At 49.8% G+C, this 22,762-nt stretch overlaps 1 protein-coding gene across 1 annotated transcript; it reads right to left on the reverse strand.

Moving 5' to 3' along the window:
* Positions 1–17,772: 17,772 nt before the first annotated feature.
* LOC136467436 (ethylene-responsive transcription factor ERF027-like) lies at positions 17,773–19,477 on the reverse strand. The gene has a single exon (XM_066466143.1). It carries the CDS (start codon positions 19,221–19,223, stop codon positions 18,333–18,335), a length of 891 nt encoding a protein of 296 aa, XP_066322240.1. The 5' UTR covers positions 19,224–19,477; the 3' UTR covers positions 17,773–18,332.
* Positions 19,478–22,762: the final 3,285 nt, after the last annotated feature.

Genomic DNA, 22,762 nt, shown 5'->3' on the forward strand with positions numbered 1-22,762 from the left:
GTACGAAAAAGAAAGAATAGAAAACAAAATTATGCTAAGGTAAAACTAAGGAGCGAATAGGACAAGCGTCCCTGAACGGAGTGACTCCATCACAAAAAATAAAACCGATTGTAGTCATTTAGTGCACAAGAATGTTTACACAGGGGCTCCCCCATGAACTTAAACTTTTTACATCTGCTAAACTATTTATACTTTGCAAGCTATTAGGGCTACCCGACGCCATCTGCTATCAGTGCGACCAACGAAGGCACGGGCTGCTCACTCCCCGGCTGGACGATATTCGACTCGGTTGAAGGCGGGGCGATGTCCACTTCCGACCTAGGCTCCGCACCATCTGTGGGCTGGGTGACCTCCCCATGACACACGCTTCTGGCCATATCCTCATGATGGGCATCCATCACCCACTGCGCAGAGACTTGCTCTACCACCAACCTTACATGCGGCAGCAAGCTCTCCCCGAGCGATTAGATGTCCTCCATGCTTAAGCCGTCGGTGTACCCACTGTAGATAGTGGCGGAGTCCAGGTTCGGGTGGTACGTCGCCACCGAAGTCAACACTCTCAATGCTCCATAGAACAACTCATGTGTGATGAGGGCCTAGACCTCATCCGGAACCTCCGCCAGCTGGATGGTGGACGCTCTTGTACTTGGCGCCAACCCGAAGACCTCCAAGACAACAAGCTGGGCAACATTGTAGATCTGGTAAAGTTCCCCCTTGAGAGCACGTCGCTCTTTAAGGGACTTGGTCAGCGCCTCCGCATTCCAGCCAAAAGTTGCCTTGGCCATCTCCAGGTCCCACTCCAATGATTCCACCTTTCCACCCAGCTCTGGAAGAAGGGTGACAGGCTCAAAAACAAGCTAAAGGAAGAAACCAACTCGACAAAAAAATAGAAAAGGCACGTATTGAGGCAGAACTTCTTGAGGGCGGAGAGTCCCTCTACCTGCCGGGCCACCTGATTGGGTAGCCATGCGTTCACCTCCTCCGTCCCCATCACCTGGCCCCAAAGCACGAGCACTTCTTGGTTCGCCTTCAACCGGGCCTTTCACTCTGACTCCATGGCCTTTCGCGTTGACTCCAGGGCATTCTGCTCTGACTCAAGGGTCTCTAGGGATTTTTGGAGCGCCGCCTTGGTGTCCGCCAGGGACTTCCACAACTCTGCCTTGGTCTCTATCCGGTGGGCCTTCACCGCCTCAATACTCTGCTCGGTGGCGATCGCCCGCTCCACCACATGCTACTCCTCTGCTCGCACAGCGATCACCTCGGCTGCTCGGTCCTAGGACTCATGGCGAGCGAACTCTAGCTGATGCTCAAGCTTAGCCATCCGAGCATGCTCCATCTGAATGAAATGGGACTTGTGGGACGACATCCTACAGACCCTATGAAAATGAGAGGCAAGCATGCTAAGGCAACCAACAAGAGACCAAGAGGTCAAGGACAAGTGCGGGAAACTCACCTCCGTGGTGAGCTATAGGTCAACCTTGACCAACTGCTGGACAGACTTAATCCGCTCCTAGGCATCCTCAAGCTTCACTGATAGCTTGGCGAGATCAGACTCCATGGCGAGTCCTCTCCCCCCAAGGATGTCCCAGAGCTGACCCTCTTGCGAATCCTGAAGGATGAATTGAACCTTGGTCGGGTCCCCAGGACAGGGCCACACCAGGTCAGTCTCCTCCCGCCTGCTAAAGGGTCCAGCCTCCAACCGAACCAATGCTAGATCCCACGATGGCACCGATAGCTCCACCACATCATCCACCTCATCGTCGGAGGGGATCTCCACCACCACATATTCTTGGGCCACCGACAGATGTTCCGGTTCTAACCCGGCCGCATCTCTCGGCACCTTCGGCGCTGATCGGGATGGTGAGCCGTGCAGCCCTCCGCCTGGCAAGGTAGAAAGCATGGTCTCCCTCTCCTCTTCCACCATAGCTGGTGGAGAAGGGGCCATGAGGGGCACCTCCGACGTAGCCTCTGTTGTCACCACCGGGATATGACCAACACCATCGCCACCGCTGCCGCCATGCTAGCAACCGACCCGGGGAGCACCACCCCTAGAAGTGAAGGACTTGCCACCACCACCCTGCTCTCCTCGCCGCTCACCACGACAAGCTACAAGGTGGGCCTCCAAACCTCCTACATGGGAGTTGGGGTGATGCTCAGCCCCGTCATCGTTCGATTGCTGTCAAAAAGCACATGTCAGTCATACTCCAAAAAAGACTCAATAGCAAGATCTAAAAGAAACAAAGAAAGATGTATCGAGAGGTAAGCAGCATGACTCCGAAACCAATACATGATGTCAATGGGCTCGTAGGGAGAGGACCGCTCCTAGGCTACAACCCGCACCCCTTCACTTTAGGCGGGGGCGGAGTCGTGCCAACCGGCTCCTGCCCGGCCTACGTGTCACCATGACCCTCGGCTCGAGACTCGCCGACTGGAGCAGCAGGTGGGGCATCCTCCCGCTATGAGTCGCGTGCTGCCACTAGTCCCAACAATGCATGGGTGCAAACTTGCTCCTCTGACCGCCTAGCTTGCTCGGTCGCGCCCACAGTAGGCAGGGACAAAACCGGCAACACCACCGAGGGGCGCAGTGACCGCGTCCGCTTCGCCTCCTGTTCGCCGATGGCACCCGCGCTCACAGCACGCTTCCTCGGTACAGGAACCTCAGTGCGCCTGTCTGCCTCCCTCGGTAGGACATGGAAAAACCCAAACAATGGGATCTCTGCCAGGAGAGACCATCAGGCTTCCTAAAGTTGATCGAACGACTCAGGAAAGCACTGAGAGAACGGCTCACGAACGACGAGCATGGGTCCCGGTCAGACATTTCCGATTGGAGCTCTTCAAACCCCGTCACTCGAGTCATCAAGGTAACGCTACCGACCCCCGCTATTTCTTTATATAATCATTCCTACATTCATACACGCATTCATTCCATACGCCTATGCCCCTCGGACGATTCGGGCCCTGAATCGCCTAGGGGCTCGAGAACTAAAGCATCACATATGCGGCGAAATGCATCACAACGCTCCGTGTTGCATCACGAAGTGGCAGTTGCCTCATTCAACATAAGCAACGATCGACCAGGGTTTGAAGGTCGACCCACGAAGGGCTCGAGGCCACCCCACGTCAAATAGAGCTAGGGGAGAAAATGCAAATGAGCCCCGTGTGGCCCTCGCCCAATCTACCCCACAGCAGATAGGGTTATCTCAACCTTCTCATTCGATCCTAAACCTCACGCCAAGCCCACAGAATCTCCATCGAGGGGAGGCCAGCAGGCCACATGGGTTGGTCTCCAAAACAACCTAGGCATCTGTCGGGTTGCAGGTAAAGGAGCAGTGAAATGTCACAAGAGGGCTATGCCAACCCCATTACGAATGATGGACACGGATTCCACTCGATCATACCCATTAGCGAGCTCAGCGAGCACGTCACTCAAGCCCGAGCGATCAAGGCAAGCGACAAAGCTCGGCCCCTCCGGTTGTGAGAAATCGAGGACAGGGTAACGCACACAATTCAAATCGACCCCTACCAAAGCCCAACGGGGCTCGAGGGCTCAAGACACCCAAAACACCTAGGTCTACGACCCCAAACTCGCCTGATCCCTCGGTTACGCTTCGACTGCACACCAAACGCCTGGGTCTATGACCCCAAACTCACCCCATCCCTTGGCTATGCCTCGAATACACACCAAAATGCCTAGGTCTGTGACCCTAAACTCGCCCCATTAGGATCCACGAGCCCTGTCTCATCTGATCCCTAAACTAACTGACTAACTGCCTCGACTACACGGGCTACACCAAGGCCAGGATCCACGACTCCAACTTGCTCGATCCCATGGCGCGCACCGATGTCAGGACCCGTGAGCTCCATGTCGTCCAATCCCTAAACTAACTGCCACGATCCCACGGCGTGCACCGATGCCAGGATCCATGACTCCGACTCACCCGATCCCACGGCACGCACCGACGCCAGGATCCATAACTCTGACTCACTTGATCCCACAGCACGCACCGCCGCCAGGATCCATGACTCTAACTTGCTTGATCCCACGGCACGCACTGACATCAGGATCCACGAGTCTGACTTGCCCGGCCCCACGACGCGCACCGACGCCAGGACCCACGAGCTCCGTCTCGCCCGATCCCTAAAAAACAACCGACTCGACTAAAATACGCGCACACACGCCTTCTAATAAAACCCCCAGATGACTCTGCCTGAACCACCTAGGGGATCGGGGGCTACACCAGTGCGTGTGCTCACGCGCACCCGTTGATGAAACAAAAACCTCCCCCGCTGGCAACACAAAAAACCCCTAGACGATTCTACCCGAATCGCCCGGGGGCTCAAGGGCTCCTGTCGGGTTTATAAACCTAGGGTTCCTTATGGACCAGCTTCCCAACAAAGGCTCGGCCCAAGCAGACAACACACAACTCATGGGCCGACTCATGTATGCGCTCGCGTGCTCCCGCCATCAAGACAAAAATCCCCCAGATGATTCTACCCGAATTGTATAGGGGCTTAGGAGCATCTAGTGGTATTTTTACAACCGCATTTCGATATGAGTTTCACTCACGAACGACGAGCATGGGTCCCGGTCAGACATTTCCGATTGGAGCTCTTCAAACCCCGTCACTCGAGTCATCAAGGTAACGCTACCGACCCCCGCTATTTCTTTATATAATCATTCCTACATTCATACACGCATTCATTCCATACGCCTATGCCCCTCGGACGATTCGGGCCCTGAATCGCCTAGGGGCTCGAGAACTAAAGCATCACATATGCGGCGAAATGCATCACAACGCTCCGTGTTGCATCACGAAGTGGCAGTTGCCTCATTCAACATAAGCAACGATCGACCAGGGTTTGAAGGTCGACCCACGAAGGGCTCGAGGCCACCCCACGTCAAATAGAGCTAGGGGAGAAAATGCAAATGAGCCCCGTGTGGCCCTCGCCCAATCTACCCCACAGCAGATAGGGTTATCTCAACCTTCTCATTCGATCCTAAACCTCACGCCAAGCCCACAGAATCTCCATCGAGGGGAGGCCAGCAGGCCACATGGGTTGGTCTCCAAAACAACCTAGGCATCTGTCGGGTTGCAGGTAAAGGAGCAGTGAAATGTCACAAGAGGGCTATGCCAACCCCATTACGAATGATGGACACGGATTCCACTCGATCATACCCATTAGCGAGCTCAGCGAGCACGTCACTCAAGCCCGAGCGATCAAGGCAAGCGACAAAGCTCGGCCCCTCCGGTTGTGAGAAATCGAGGACAGGGTAACGCACACAATTCAAATCGACCCCTACCAAAGCCCAACGGGGCTCGAGGGCTCAAGACACCCAAAACACCTAGGTCTACGACCCCAAACTCGCCTGATCCCTCGGTTACGCTTCGACTGCACACCAAACGCCTGGGTCTATGACCCCAAACTCACCCCATCCCTTGGCTATGCCTCGAATACACACCAAAATGCCTAGGTCTGTGACCCTAAACTCGCCCCATTAGGATCCACGAGCCCTGTCTCATCTGATCCCTAAACTAACTGACTAACTGCCTCGACTACACGGGCTACACCAAGGCCAGGATCCACGACTCCAACTTGCTCGATCCCATGGCGCGCACCGATGTCAGGACCCGTGAGCTCCATGTCGTCCAATCCCTAAACTAACTGCCACGATCCCACGGCGTGCACCGATGCCAGGATCCATGACTCCGACTCACCCGATCCCACGGCACGCACCGACGCCAGGATCCATAACTCTGACTCACTTGATCCCACAGCACGCACCGCCGCCAGGATCCATGACTCTAACTTGCTTGATCCCACGGCACGCACTGACATCAGGATCCACGAGTCTGACTTGCCCGGCCCCACGACGCGCACCGACGCCAGGACCCACGAGCTCCGTCTCGCCCGATCCCTAAAAAACAACCGACTCGACTAAAATACGCGCACACACGCCTTCTAATAAAACCCCCAGATGACTCTGCCTGAACCACCTAGGGGATCGGGGGCTACACCAGTGCGTGTGCTCACGCGCACCCGTTGATGAAACAAAAACCTCCCCCGCTGGCAACACAAAAAACCCCTAGACGATTCTACCCGAATCGCCCGGGGGCTCAAGGGCTCCTGTCGGGTTTATAAACCTAGGGTTCCTTATGGACCAGCTTCCCAACAAAGGCTCGGCCCAAGCAGACAACACACAACTCATGGGCCGACTCATGTATGCGCTCGCGTGCTCCCGCCATCAAGACAAAAATCCCCCAGATGATTCTACCCGAATTGTATAGGGGCTTAGGAGCATCTAGTGGTATTTTTACAACCGCATTTCGATATGAGTTTCACCCCTCTTAATAGTACGGCTATTGTCGGGTTCATAAACCTAGGGTCCCTCGCGGATCGGCTACCCAACAAAGACTTAGCCTAAGCAGACAACGCGCAACTAATGGGCCGGCCCAAGTACCTAAAAGATAGGCCAGAGGGGAGATCCAATCTCTGACTAGAAGGCCTAGTCGAGGAGGAACGACACCCGCTTCTGACTCTAGCCCGCCTCTTCGATCGGAGCGCTCGCTTCGGTCTCTAGCCCACCTTCGGACAGCCTCTTCGACCAGAAGGCCTGGCCCAACACCACTTCCGACTCTGGCCCGCTTCTCCGATCGGGGATGCACCGAACCCCTGCTTACAACCCCTCTCCGGTTGGCGCAATCAGAGCCGACTGGGACCAGCCAACCGGGGATGCCCACACGGTAGGGACCAGGAAACAGACAAAGAAAGTAAGGCAGGGCACTCAAAGAAAATCGCAATACCAAGGACCGTACTCTGTACACCTACAGGACAGTACCCTATGACCTCCCTGGCATGATAGAGCCCAAGCAGTGTTGTAGGCGCCGACATTTCTCCTATAATGTTGTGGGCGCCATCAACTCCTATGCTAGAGAAATATGGTAAGGCTCCCCCACATATCTCTAGGCATCGATAGTGTTGTGGGCGTTGGCATTTATCGTACTAGGTGAACATGGTAAAACCCCTTGCATGCCTCCATGTATCAACAGTGTGGTAGGCGCCGACGTCTGCCATACCTAAAGAAGACAACACAACCTCCCACGTGCATCTGACATTCAACAGTATTGTGGGCACCTTCCACCATCCTGTACCCATCGACGTGGGCAACAAGGCTTAGTAGCATACGTACTCTCTCTCTCACTTGTAAGGCCATCCCCTTCATCTATAAAAGGGGATGCGCTCTCTCCCAACAAGTTGATTCAGATTGATCAAGTTCACTAGTACACAACAGCAGAACCACCAGGTTCAAACCACGAGCATATGCTTGAACACTTAGCACATAGCGGAGCTCCCGTCACTCTTGGCCCTTCTGGCCGGACCTCTTCTACCCCCATCATTCTCCTTCTCATTTGTAACCCCACTACAAACTTCGAGCACCAGGGCTCAAGAATAAAGTCACCAACCGACTCAAACTGGACGTAGGGCACATCGCCTGAACCAGTATAAACCCTATGTCATTGAGTGCTAGGCTACCTTCGATCACAACATACGACAAAACTACAAATATTTACATGTTGGTCACTTTCTGCACCGACAGCTATCGATCCTAAATGTGATCACACTCGCTAAAACAAAAAAGCTCCTCTTAAATTTCACCTTTGCCTTGAGCTTTTTGTTATTTTCTTTCTTCTTTTTCAAGTCCAAGCATTTGATCATCACCAGTGCCATCACCATCATCATGATCTTTACCGTTGCTTCACCACTTGGAATAATGCTACCTATCTCATGATCACTTAGATGAACTAGGTTAGAACTTAGAGTTTCATCAATTCACCAAAACCAAACTAGAGCTTTCAGCCGAGCACTTCCATACTGAGTACAGTGAATTTCTTTGTGGCAGACTTTGACACTACCTACCACGCCATCCTTGGCCGACCAGCTCTCGCCAAGTTCATGGCCGTGGCCCATTATGTCTATCTGGTGTTGAAGATTCCAATGGAGCAGGGCATCCTCACCCTGCACGTCAACATCTCCACCGCCTATGAATGCGAAAGAGAAGGACTCGCCATCGCCGAAGTGATGGGCCTCTCAGCCAGAATGGAAGCTTGCATCGCCGATTCTAAGAAGGTCCATACATATAAAAGCTATGACCCAACCAGTGTCATATAGGCTCTATGATCAAGACGGCGTCAACACCACTAATTCATGGCGCATTGAACACCTTAGGCATTTCTATCCTTGAGACTTTCTACTAAAGATATGTACCTTCTTTATGTATTTCAATAATAGTTATATTTGTGACATTTTCTCCATTTGTTTTCCATATTTTTTTCTCAAGTTACTTATTTGTACATACTAAACACCTTTAAGATGACATATACCATTACCCTTCGATTCGCCGACCAGCCACATTTCTCCTTCATGTTATCCAGAAGAAGTCCTATTTTTGGTCTAGCATCTAAACGTGCAAGGGCAACAATGCTCTGTGTCATGGGCAGTCGGCAGTGGCTCCTCGGTGATACCTATCTTCCTAAGTGCACACGGGAGCTAAGCTCTTAACACCATGGGGTGTGGAACTAGCCGGGGCAGAAAACAAGATAAAGGACTAACAATGCATTGTTAATATTAAATATTAACATTTCGTACATCCTAAGCATAATGTTTCATACATAGCTGTTTGGCATAACACAGATAAATTTGTTTCATGTCATCATGGTTGAGGATCAGCATCGTTGAATAGATCTAAGTCGTCCACCGGCTTGATTGTCGAATCAGACACCTCCTCCTCTAGCGCGGTGATTTGCTCATCGCTTAGATTTTGGGCAAAGCCACCATCGATTCGTTCGAGCTTCACCGAGGGGTAGATTGACCGGACAACCGCCAGTGCATGGCCCGCGACGGAACAAGCGACGCCATGAGCGTAATGTTTGAAGTTCTCCAGCACCGACCTACACCTCTCCACGATGACATCTGACTACGGTCGCCTGTCGGGATCCAGCAACTGTGGGTCGATGAGGTCTAGCACGGGCTTTATCCCGTCGGTCATGGCCTTCATCGTCTCTTTACTGGCCTCTAGTCGGAGCATGAAGTCAGTGGAACTACGCCTGACTATTGGTTCAGATCACTGCAGACAAGAGGGCAATCAGTCTTAAAAAGCTTCTCGTAGCAAGATGAGTATTAACATGAAGAATAACTCACGTTGCAGTTCGTCGGTGAGTTGTTTTTCCGCCGTTCAAGCTTCATCCCTTTGTTTCTCCATTAGCAGTTATGGCTTCCCACGCTAGAAGAGCTTGGGTCTCCGCCTCCACCTTGGCATCACGTGCCAAGCGCGTTTTAGTTTTTGCCTCCACCTTGGTAGCACGCGCCAAACCCACTTCGGCCTCTGCCTGGCCTTAGAGCTTCAACAAGCTCTATACCAATAAAAGATTTTGATTAGCATGGGCAAACTAAAGATATGAAAGCAATACACCGAAGGGCCTAAGGCCTTACTTTTTTCTTGACTTACACCATCGCCTAGCTGATTCTTCAGCTCCTAGTTCTCCGCTTCAAGTTGAATCTTTTCTGCTCGTAGCTTATCCTGGTCGGCATGTGCTCAAACCAGCATTTTCTCTAGAGTCTTCACAAACTCACATAACCTCTAGTTTTCAGCAACTGATGGAGCCACCCGTTCTAGCTGGCGTCTGTGGCTCTTGGAGATCTTCATTACCTCCTGCGATGACCAGCAGTTAATAGGCATAATTTGCAATCTTAATTGGCGGCGTAGACTGACTTACTTCAATTTGGCCAGACACCGACGCTAGTCCAGCGCTGAGCTTCTTCACCTGCCCGCTCGCTTCCTCATACTCCACCACCTCCATCGTATCTCCACGGCATACGAAGGTCCGCAAGTGCTGAGGAGGATCCCGGGTGTTTGGCGCTTCACATTCAATTTTTTCAATCACCTCGGGGGACTCCCTCGCCTACCTCGGTGCTTGGGTGGCTCATGGTCGGACGGAGGGGATAAGTTCCATCCTTGGCGTCTGAGCCTAGGGACTAGGCCTTAGCTCTGGGTGATTGCTCAGCTCGGCAGCAACATCTTTGTTCATTCGCTCTAGGTGCTCGGGGACTTCATCTTGGGGACCTGCCTGGTCTGCAGGTGCCTCTCGTGGTTTGATAAGTATATCTATCATAGCAATCCAATGCTAAGCACTTTCTGTTTTCTCCACATTTTACTATTTAGTATTATTGAATTTTTCTCCACATACCCAGTGCTAAGCGCAGGGACTTCGTCCTTTACACTTTATTCTTTGATCCTACTACAAGATGTTTCTTTATCTTACAACAGGTTTGGGAATTAAGTGTGTACATTTCACCTTATGGTGAATGTACTATTTTTTCTTCTTACTAGTTTTCAGCTAAGCTAAAGACTCGCTGTGCTCCCGGCTAAGCTAGGAGTTGGTTGTCCTGACTAAGTGATTGTTGAAATTCTTTGATCCTGACACCAGGTGTTTTCTTCACCTACTGTCAGGCTTGGGAACTACAATGTATATATTGCACCTTGTGGCGCATATATCAATACTAACATCCTCTTTGACTAAGTCATGGATGATGATCATATGACTTCGCCAACAAAGCCTAAGTGTGTACACTTCAACTAAGGTTGATGTCTCCAGCAAGCTCCGTCGTTGTTTTCTTCGCCGATCAACTGATCGGACCCTTAGGTTCATGACGTTCGTCGCTAGTCAGCTGGTTAGACTGTTCAGCGCTCACTTCTACTTAGAGCTCACTTCGTCACTGACCAATTGGTTGGGCTGCTTGGTGCTTGATTCTTCGCCAACCAACTAGTCGGATTGTTTGTCGTTTCATCGCCAGCTAAGCTGGGGACTCCTCGGCGTTTGGATTGTTTGTCGCTTCATCGTCAGCTTAGCTATGGACTCAGCATTTGGTTTCTTCGTGTAAGAGTTTTCAGCTAAGTTGGGTACTCCTCGGTGTTCGGATTCTTCGTGAAAAGAGTCACCAGCTAGACTCCCTTGGTGATCGGATCTTGCTACATCTCATCGGTGTGCTATCAACTTGCTTCATGCTGTTCGGATCAGGATGCTAATCTTGGATAGCATGTTTGGGGTCTTGATGCGCACATAATAGATGATGTTGGCAAGCTTTCAGGCTTATTTTCTTTGACCCTTGCTACAAGATTCATTCTTCATCTTCCAGTAGGCTCAGGGACTAAGTGACTACACTTCACATAGCGATGAATGTAGTGCTCTTTTCTTAATTTACCCTCCTTATTGACTAAATCATGGATGATTCCTCGCAAACTGGAGTCCAAGTGGCTACACTTCGCCTAAGGTGGAGAATTTTTAATTTTTTACCTTGAGCCCCTTACATCCTTCTAGCAAGCCTTATTTGGCTAAGTCCGATATCTGCGTACCAGTTAAACTGGTCGGCTACGATTTTCATCGCTCAGGTCACTAGTTAAACTAGTTCGGCTTTAACTTTTATCTCTCGGATCACCGGTTAAACTCATCGGCTTCATGTCAAACTGCTCGGACTTGCTCAAGACGATGTTGCTCAGCGGATACAAGGCGCTCGGGGACTAGCTGTGGGGGTATAACCCCAGATACTTACGGCAATGGATATGGGCCGCAGCACCAGGGGTGGTCTAGCCCATAAGAAAAAGACGTGTGATGTAAGACACTGATCGACATGCATCACACGATTTTAGGAAAGAGTCTTGAACATAGAGAAGGATTTGTTCGGATATGATAGATATTGTACTCTTTGTAAATACTTATCCATATACCCGAATAGATCTAGATCTAACTAACTTATAACCCTGTCTTCCAGACTATATAAGGCGGGCAGGGACCCCCTCGAGATCTTCTCATATTCAATACAATTCAACAAAGACACATGACGTAGGGTATTACGTCGATCAGATGGTCCGAACCTGTCTAAATCGCTGTCTCTGCGCCCTGCGTCACCATCCGGTTCCAATTACGCGCACCTCTACCGATCATCTACTATCGTAGGATATACCCCTCGATAGACTGCCTGATCAGATTTCAGTCGACATAATATGTGCATTTTTTCTCACCCGAAGACTTTAGGGAGCACGGTATATTTCTTCCACTTCAGTGCTTGAAATAAGTATTTCCATCATCTCGCTGTCTAGCTAGCTTGCAACAAGATTGCGTGCATTCTTCCAACCGGTACGGTGGTTGACATTATGGATTATTTGAATTAATGAAATATGTGCCTTACATTAATTTTTTTTTGAAAGGCTCATGAGGGGTTTTGGACCCCTACTGCAATCAATTAAAAGAAAGTGAAAGTTCATTACAGGAAAAAGAGAAGAGAGAGGCCCGCCTGAAACAGATCAGGGGACTAAGAAAGAGTGAGAAAAAAACTAGGAGCTGAACAGCCAGCGATCTAATGTTCAAGTTACACTGTTTATCCGTTCTTGTAACCCAAATTCCATTGCCATGAGCGTTCATCCGTTCCCTATCCGGCGAACAATCCGTTCCGAGGCTTCGCAGTGGTTCGTATGTTCTCTTGCATTGCTGTTCTCGCTTGCTTGATTTAGTTACGCAGAGCGGAGGCTTCCCAGGCGTTGGAGTCGGACAAACGCTGGCACGTTGACAGCAGGTGCGTCCATTTTTCTCTCTCTTTTTTTTTAATTTTCTACTTTTTTTCTTTCTTTTTTTCCTTATATTTTTTATAGAACTTATTTCGTACACAGTTTCGTATTTTCTGCTAATATGTTATGATATGAATTTGTACAGTCTAAGTTTTTTAATATAACTTATACGTCCAACTTTATATCTAAGTCATTCATCAAGTTATAAAGTTGTATATCTAAATTATACAAGTAAGTTATATACCTACCTTTTTTTTCGAAAGTTACTAAGTTATACACATAACTTTTATGGATAGCTTATTACCATAACTTATATATTACAACTTTTACGATATAACATTTTGCATAGCAGAACTTATTTGCATAAGTTTTTTTATCAAAACTTGTTGGGCAGCGGTGACAAGTTGTATAGAATAACTTACGTATATAAATTGTAGAATAACAATAAACATAAGTTTGTTTCATAACTTTTGTATATAAGTTGCATTTTCATAACTTTTGATTTCCAAGTTTTGGCATACGTTATAATCTAATTTATTTCTTTGTGTTAAATAACTTTTGTGTTTCAAAATTTTTGGCATAATTTTATAAGTGAATTCGTTTCTTTGTGTTTAATAATTTTTGTACATAAGTTGTGTTTCATAACTTTTATGTATAAGTTATAAGTTATAAGTTAGTATACATAACTTGATATTAAAATAAAATTCTTTGAAACATATGCAAGTGGGATCTATTTTGTTCGTCCTGTCACATAGAATATACTGGTACAGACGGAATTAAAAATGGACACACCTTTCAAAAGTTATAGCAATTCCAAATAAATGTTTCAGTTTTTTCTTGGTCACGTCATGACATCACAGCAGTAATAGAAAATCATAGTGTTCCGTAAAGACCAGTGTGTCCATGCACCACTCGAGTATTAGCATGCCGAAAAGAGAAAAGGGGTGGATTTTTTTTTCCTAAAATGGCATCTGGCGCACGCTGTCCGATCGATCGCCCGATTGAAATCGGGTGATCGTTCGTGGAATAGTGCCGTCATCTTGTAACCGTGGAGAGTACCTTTTTTTTGGCGCGCAATAACAACGCGTCCATCTTCCTTAGGAATAGCTGCTCGCAATCTTGTATGGATTCATCAATGAGTTTGAAGATCTTGTCATTTTTAGACATCCAGATGGCCCAACATAACAAAATGATAATCTTCAAGAAGAAAGGATGGCTGATCTGACTTCTTAAAAGCTCTAGATTTGAGGAAGCATCCAGACTAGGGTTAAGAACCTCTCAATTTTCTTAGCAAACTTATTTGAAATCATGAATGTAACACGTGAGAGAAAACCTGCGATGAGAAAACCAAGACCTAAACAAGATTTTCGCCCGGAGAGCCACATGCGGCGACTAGCTTTTGACTTAGGTGTTTGCTCGAACTGATCAGAAAAGAACTTGCCAAATGATGCTCACAACATTCTGAAATAAAGGACGTGTAAAGGTTTATCAATTCACTGAAGAACCTTAGAAAAGATGCCACTGGACCATGTCAGCGTATGGTCCTTCAAAGTCGTGTATGCATGCGTGAAACAGTGTGTCATCATCAGTGCTCAGTCTACAGTACAAGCGAATTGTTGAGCAACTCCTTGCTGCATGCATGTTTTTGCGTCTCTGATCATAATAAGAGGTGTAGGGACTGTGATGGCTAAGAGGGAGGGGTGAATTAGGCAACTTAAAATTCTACTTCTAACTTTGGCCTCTAATTCCACCTTAGCAAAATCTATGCAATAAACTAATCTATCTAAATGCGCAACTACGATTTTGCTAATGTGTTGCTATCTCTACCGCAAAAGAGTCTTACAACCTAGGTTCTAATCCTATCAACTAAGTTAGGAAAGTAAAGCACACAACCTAGGTAACAATGTAGATGTGGAAGGTAAAGATGAGGTAGAGATGCAAATTTCCGTCGACGACTCCAGTATTTTTACCGAGATATCGAGAAGCTCTCAAGATCCCCCCTAGTCCTCGTTGCAGCCCCTCGCAAGGGCTAAGCTCCCGGTCGGGTAACCCCGTGAATAGCCACGGGCCTTCCCCACGCGCAAGTGGGTCTCCGATGTGCCTTCCGGCGAGCCTCTCCCAGACCGCTCCCCGCCATCTTCACTATCAAGCTTTCAGCCGAAACGCCGTGGGCCGGGGACGGCCACACCACAAACGCGGTTGGTGTGGTCTCGCAAGACTACAAGCCCCGCCGAGTACAAACACGGTGCGCGCAAGCACCTTGGGTTTAGAGGCATGCAAACCTCACTAGCAACTAGACCTAAACCTAGAGCAAGCGCATATGAGCGTGGTCTAACTAACATAAGCACTTCGCAAAGCACCTACGCTAATCACCAAGTGATCTTTAAGCTCTATGTATTTGGAGAGCACAAATGAAGTGTAGCAACACCCTCCTATCTTCCTTCAGCTCTCTCACCCTTCAAATGACCGGTTGGAGTCATACATATAGGCCACAAGTCGAGATATAGCCGTTGGGGCCGAGTTCCATGTTTCTGCGTGGGCATCGGACATGGCAGTGCCTGGCACCGGACGCGGCGGTGCCAGCCACGTTAGCTAGCCGTTGGTCACTAACAATCGACCGTGGGGGTACTGTTCACTCGGGCGATGCACCGCCACCCTGAGGGCGGTGACCAGGGCGGTGCCCGAGTCCCCCTTTGTTGCTCTTTGGAATTTTAGGGCGGTGGCACCGCCACCCCCTATCCGGTGCACCGCCACCCCATGGCGGTGACCAGGGCAGTGCACACGACTCTGTCCGGTGCCCCCCTCTTCTTCCAGCTGCAGCAGCCCGTCTCTGGTGGCAGCGCCACCCCTAGGGCAGTGGCACCGCCATCCCTAGGGCGGTGCCCACTCAGCCACCGTCCGCTTCCGTTTCTTCGCGTGGCTTTGTTCGGGCTTCGACATCTTCGCGTCTTGGACTCCTTGCTTTACTTCTAGGCTATCAACACCTCCTCCAATGTCTTCTTTTGAGTGTTGATCATTTTCTTCATGTTCCAAAGTTGATCCAAGTCCGCGTTGCATCATATTGAACTATAAAATAAACACTAGAAAACGCATTAGTCCAATTTGATTGTGTTGGTCATCAAACACCAAAATCCAAAGTAAATGGACCTAGGTTCCATTTTCCTTACAAGAGGGACGTGATCAATCTTTGTTTTTTTGGTGTTGTATCTATGGGACTTGTTTTTTTTTTGCGAGACCCAATTACACGTAGTCGCTCACATACACGAGTGCACACTCATCCCTATGAATGCACGTATGAAGACCCTACCCCTATGAGCACCTCCGAAGAACTGAGTTGGACCGGCAAATCTCGAGATTGACGAAGTCATCACAGGCACCTCGTTGTCGACGGGCATGTAGTCATACACGGAAACTGTTTCAGCACCAATGTAGTCCAGTAATGCCTCACGGCGAATGGAATATCGTATATAGATGTGCTATACTATACCTCACGTTGCAGCCCCATAGGGACAATGATAAAAGAAGGCGGCTAGGGTTTTGACCACACAACTTTATTTGGCGCAAAGGGTGATGTGATACAACTGAAACAGCTTATATATTTAAATCGACCGAAAGGGAGAGCTAATAATCAGCCCAATCTCAAATTAAAACTCGCTGGAATGCCGAGGGTTTTGGCGAGGCAATATGTAATTTTGTGTTCTAATATATAACCCTAGGAGTGGTACTAGTACATTGGTACCAGTGGCGATGTGCGAAACTACAAAAGAAATTCGCCTGCGTCTTATGCAGACATCAGTACATCACTAAGGGGTCTTAGATGCTTGCAGCCTATTAGTGCTCTGAAACCTTAATTCCCCCATAATCATGCCCCACGTACGTAGACTAAGAAGTAAGAACCAGGCCAGCTCACTCATTCTTCACCATGGAACTGACAGTTTTGGACCACCCCAATTGGAAAATCTGTTTAAGCAGACTCTTACCTGTGATAAACCGTGGGCCTATTACCTTATTGTATCTTATTATTAAATCTCGAAACATAGTGTCAGATCGAGGCTTGGCCGTTTGCCTTTCCTAAAGAAGCGCTCTGCCAACTGCTGTTCAACAGTTCAGTTATGAATTCTCAAGAGCATTTGGTTTTACTGATCTTTTACTCCATAGCTATTTCCCTTTTTGAGACTAGAGAGATCTTTACCTGCTTTCCCTACCATACAGTACTATTTGTTTATAGGCTTTCCCTGTGTTCACATGGACGCTTATGGATTGAGATGATAAACTTTTGTCAATCTTGTGGGTGTGTCTTTGGGTGCAAACCAAAGACACCAAGGGAATGAGCCAAAGGATATAGGTCTCACTAACTCCTATATATGCTCCACATCTGACACTTCAGATCCAGTGATTTATGCCGGACAGGCTCTTGCATGTAAGCAAGATCTTGACAAGAACGATTCAGGCACCCAATCATAAGTCAACCCCACATTGGTGCAGGTGCCAATCTACCTTATCCCAGATGTGACTCTGCAAGAACCATTATATTTGTTTAAATTTTCACTATGTTTATATTATATATGAATTCTGAGAATTATATATCTTCTCTATAAAAAGTACTGTATATGTATTATATTAATTAATCCTTAGAAGCCTGTGATATGTATCTTCCAGTGTTCTGTCTGACATTTGGCTGCTGGGAGAACAATATAAGAACTGCTAAAGCAATAGGAAATATTGCTTCCAACCGTGGATCAATATGATAATAGTGGCAGTATTGATGATGTTAACAATTCCTGTTGATTCACAATTCTTAGAAAAAACAGATTTATAGCTCATAAAACTGATGTTTTTGAAGGGAACACGTGCATTCTATACATGTAGGAAGAGTGTTAACGGCCTGTAAAACGTCTTCATAAATATTGCTAAAGAGCGGGAACCATTTTATCCTAATTGGTGAGCCCACACAGAGAAAAGGTAAAATAGCACATCTTTATTATATTAATTAAACAACAAGCTACCCACTATATATAGTAAGTGGTGAAAAATTACATATAGTAACCAACAAGGACCAAGGGGTTGCCCACCTAACTCCTGCCCCTTTCATAATCTCAACGGCCAACTTCCCCAATATGTATATAAAAATAATACCAAAACTTAACACAGGATTAAAAAAGGAAAGTGGAGCATGCATGTGCACACACACACACACATATTTTTTTTTTCTTAATCCGATCCAGTGGGTCCATACAATCACAAAAAAAAAAACTTGTCTACAGACACAATGGCACCCAGACATATACATATACTGTACTAGCGTACGTCTCCCTACGATCCACTTGGCACATCAAAAAACATGTGTGCTTGCTCTTAGACCAAAACTAGAAAAATAAGCTAGCTAACTGCGTCAACAATTGGACTTGTTCGATCATGCCGAATCACATCAAAGTAAAAATAACAAATAAATACGGAATGAATAAAGGAGTGGAAAGGGAAAAAAAAGATATAAATTTGAAAGGGTAGCACTTAAAATGGATGCTCTGGTAACTATACCATTATTATTACTAGCGAGCATGTCACACTATGCTTATGGCATACACTTATATTACCAGATAGAGGACGCTGCGCTGGTCCATGTATGTACCAGTACCATGTACCTCCTGTTGTTGCCATGATAATCCGCTCTGGTTTGCTACCGGCCGGCGTGCGTGCAATTGGGCAATGCAATCTACGGGTCATGGTAGCTCCAGAGGCTCTCCCCGGCCTCGGACGGGTCGGGCGACTCGTCGGAGGTGTCGGGGCTGAGCCTCGGCGGGCTCATCATCATCCCCGCCGCCATGTTCCGCAGGAGCTGCGGCATCTCGAAGATGGCCTCTTCGTCCATGAACTCGTCACCGCCGATCTCCTGCTGCTGTGGCGTCGTGTATAAGCTCGCCGCGTCGTCAGCTGTCGCGCTCGCGCCGCTCATCATCACGCCGTGCTGCTGCTGCTGCTGATGCCGCCGGTGGTCCTGTGCAGCGGCGGCAGGAGGAATATTGGCGGCGGTACCCTGCGACTGCGAGTACTCGAGCTGCGCGGCGGCCGCGGCCGCCGCAGCCGCCGCGCGTATGTCCGCGGGGGACGCGGACGCGGGCGCCGCGCGCGAGGCGATCGCGCCGGGGAAGTTGAGCACGGCGTCGGCGCCGCGCAGCGCGCACGCCGCCACGTCGTAGGCGGCCGCGGCCATCTCGGCGGTCGGGTACGTGCCGAGCCATATCCGCCGCGCCTTGCGGGGCTCCCGGATCTCCGACACCCACTTGCCGCTCCGGCACCGGATGCCGCGGTAGAATGCGTGCTTCCCGGAGGACCGCGGCGATGGCTCTCCCGAGCTGGTCGCGGTCGCCATCGGCGCCGGCGCCGTGGCAGCTGATGATGCCCCCGCCGACGACGTCCCGTCGCCCTGATGCGGCAGCAGCAGCACCGGAGAAGGAGAATGAGGCGAGGCTGGACCCGAACCCGAGGCCGCCGCCTGGTGTTGGCTGTGGTGGCTTGCTGCCGCCGGCCCCGGTTGCACTTGCACCGCCGCCGGGGAAGGAGAATGGGGTCGTGGCGGCGGCGGCGGCGGCTGCTGCTCAGCCATGAACCGTTAGGGCACGCCCATCTATTTGGGCACCTGCTGACATGTGCCAAATTCAGCTGCTGCAGCAGTGCACCTATGCGGCACCTACCTATCTAGAGTATGGTGCACACGCACACGCAGGTATATCCCTCCCTCCCCAGCAGCTGTCAACTATTCGAGTGTCGTGCGTGCGTCTCGATCTGTGTGTGCGGGCGTTTGCAGCAGCTCGTGCAATTGGCCAGCAAGAGGAAGCTATAGGTGTCATGAGATGGACGAGGGGGGTGCCGGGGTATTTAAGGGTTGGTAAAGAAGCGGGAAGGAAGCGTGCGGGCCGCCATGGTGAAATGAAAAGATCTCTAGCTCTCGGCAGGCACAGCCGCACACGCAGGGAGCTAAGCAAGCGCAAAGCGAGAGCTAGGTGGAGGCGCGGGACGATGCTGAGGCGGCAGACGCGTAATTCGAGCGGGGGGTGCATGTGTGTGTGTATGGCTTGCGCTGAGCTGGTGCCTGAGAAGCAAAGCGCACGAGACAGACGCCCACCTAACTTAAGCTAAGCCGGATAAAACCGCTAGCTTAAGTAGATTAGTAGTAGCTTCGCTTAGCTCTGCTCTCCGATCCCCCACCCCCTGCTGCTTCGTCATATCTTCCCCGGGGAGACAGCGAGATTCCGCCGTCGCTGTCTAATGGCCTCTCTGTCTTGGCGGGGTTGGGTTGGGTTGAGGACTGTCTGTCATTAGCCCGCGCAGACAGGTGATTGGTGCTAATTCTTTCCCTCCTTTGACCCCGTTTGCTTGGAGGAATTTTGAAAGAATCTGAAGAAATCTAGATGAATCTGGAGGAATTTGTGAGAGAAAAATACGGTTCCGAGTGAAAAAAAAAAGAAGCGGATCAAAGCCGGATTTAAGAACACGTGAACGGGGCCAAATTTTTGTTGACGGGGGACGGCCTCGCTCACTTGTGTGGGTGACGCGAGATACGCGGGGCGGACGTGGGGGCAGGTTCTGCCGCTGACGGCCTGACGGGTGCCGGACTGCAAGGCTCCCGATGGCCTGCCAGGTGGGGCCTGCTTTTTTTTTTCCCTCCCGCCGTGGCCATCTGTCCGCTTCCTTCCCCGAAGGCTGCTGTCGTGGTCGCACGCACCACGCAGGACGCAGCTGCCTCTGTATAGCCAGTTTGCATCCCCTGCCAACCCGAGGACCACGTACTGTACGACGTAATCGCCGATAGTTCGATGATGGAGACTTCAGACTCGGAGTATGCATGCGGTTGTGGTGGGAATCAATTACTCCTTCCTTTGGTACGAAGAAAAAAACGTACTACGCGTTTAGCTTGCTAGACCACCGGCACCCCGCACCCCGCCAAAACGTAATACGTAGCGTGCGTACTAGCGTTGCACTAGACGATCACGTCCGGACGCTCTCGCGTTTGACCCACGTGGCCGTGAGCATACGGCGAGGTTCAAATCGACTGAAGATTCATTAGCACGTCAGCAGAGACGGTAAATGCGCGGATTATGGCCTTGATTGCCATATGAAAGCTACTTTAATTAGTATGTCCCGAAGAAGCATCTACTGACTATACTAAATAAGTACTCCTACATAGGATAGGACAACCAATTAAGAGGAGATTCTACCTATTCAGGCAGAATCAGATCAAAGTAGGACGGTTACTACCACCCTACGACAACATATATCCACTTTTGGTAGGTACTACAAGTGGAAACAGTGATAGTGATACAACATATACAAAAGCCTGGTGTTTAAATCCAGAGACTAAAGTTTAGGGGTGTCACATAGGATGTCGCATGCGGATGTCACGTCGAGTGTTTGGATAGTAATAATAAAACAAATTATATAAGTCCTCCGTAATCAGCACATGTTTACTGTAGCACCACATTGTCAAATCATGAACTAATTAGGCTTAAAAATTAGTCTTAATCTGTGTATTTAGTTTTATAATTAGTCTATATTTAATATTCGATACTGACAAGGAAATAAATATATGGGTAACATGCCACTAGCTACTCCACCTGTAGCGAGCGCGCAAGAGGCCAACCATGCAATAATTTGGCCCGATCCACAGCAACAGATCGATCGGGGTCCAGTGATTGACGTTCTGACGGAACAACTCCGGACACACTATACACTCTACGTTCAGATTTAAATAGTTCCGGATCGAGCTGATCAGAAAATTCAGTACGAAGCGACATGTATAGGACCCAACACGTACCGGCACCTTAAAAGGCGTCTAAAAGTGAGCAGCCACGGAGCGTCCACGTCGTCTCCGCGGCCGTCGTTGCGTGCGCAAAACTGCAAATTACAGCCTTTTTCTTATCCGTTCGCATCATCCATGTACATACACGACGTAAAAGCGATTTTAATAAAAAAAAATACTTATTTATTAAAGGCCGACATAATGCCCCTGGGCCCCTGCCGGACTGGGCCAGCCGGCTGCCGGCCCGTTGGTTGCCTGGACGTGAGTTGGGCGTTGGGGGTCGTCGTCGTCGATCGAGCGCGCGTCGTCGCCGCCTGTCTAATCCGATGATCAGGTCGCCGTCGTCGAGCCAGCGTAGTAGTCCAGTCCGCTGCTGAGAAAACCAGCTGCCGTGGCAGCATGTTTCGAGCAGATGGTTCCAGTCGAATTTACCCTCGAATCTAAACTAGAGAAGTGCTAATAAGCGCACGGACACGGCGACTCGTACCGGAGGGTCCGACCCAGTCGTGCGACCAGCAAAAAGGCCTATGCCGAGTGCTGTTTGCACCCATCGGTGCATCGCCCACTTCATTTTCTGTGGGCGGTGCTACGGCGGTTCTTCACTTCTTCCCTGTTACGGCAGAGCTTCTCCCTCCGTATGAAAAGGTGGTGTGGCACGTACGCGAGTACCTGCCCCGTATCTCTTATGTCCGACTGTTCTGCTCCCGAGTCTTGTTAATTAGCTCGACCCCATGTCATGTATGAGCACGACCGTCAAGAAAACCGGCGGAGCGGCGTCATGGCATCCAGCCGGAGCCCCGGAGGTACAAGTCGGCCGGGAGCCCCCCTTTTCGGGCGACGTCAAATCCGGCGGATTATTCGTTCGTTGCACGCAGTACAAGCCGCGTGGAAGGCTGGAGAGCGCTCACGCCCGCCTCTCCGGATCGCGAACCGCGCGGCCTGCGCTGTGCGAGGTGATGCGCCGATTGCTCCTCCACGCCTCCACACGCACGCACGGCCTCCAGCTGCTTGCTCCGCGGAGGCGTCAGCGTCAGGTTGCAGCCTGCCGCTGGACTAGACGCCGACTGATCTGACGCGCGCGCATCCAATCCAATCCACCGCGCAGCGCCTCCACAGTTACTGCTCGCGACTCGTGTAGCCACACGGACGCTGCTTATTCGGCGCTACTTTTCAGCCATGAAATACTATTTTTCTCTCACAATATTTCAGCATAAACATTAGTATAAACTAAATTTCAGTATAAACGAACAATATTTTCCTCTCACGGACACCCTTTTACCGTGACTGATCGGCCAAGCGCCCCGGTGTCTTTCGGGCTCCTTGACACGGTTTGGAATCACTGCCAG

Source organism: Miscanthus floridulus, chromosome 7 (assembly GCF_019320115.1).
Source record: "Miscanthus floridulus cultivar M001 chromosome 7, ASM1932011v1, whole genome shotgun sequence".
Lineage (NCBI taxonomy): Eukaryota > Viridiplantae > Streptophyta > Magnoliopsida > Poales > Poaceae > Miscanthus > Miscanthus floridulus.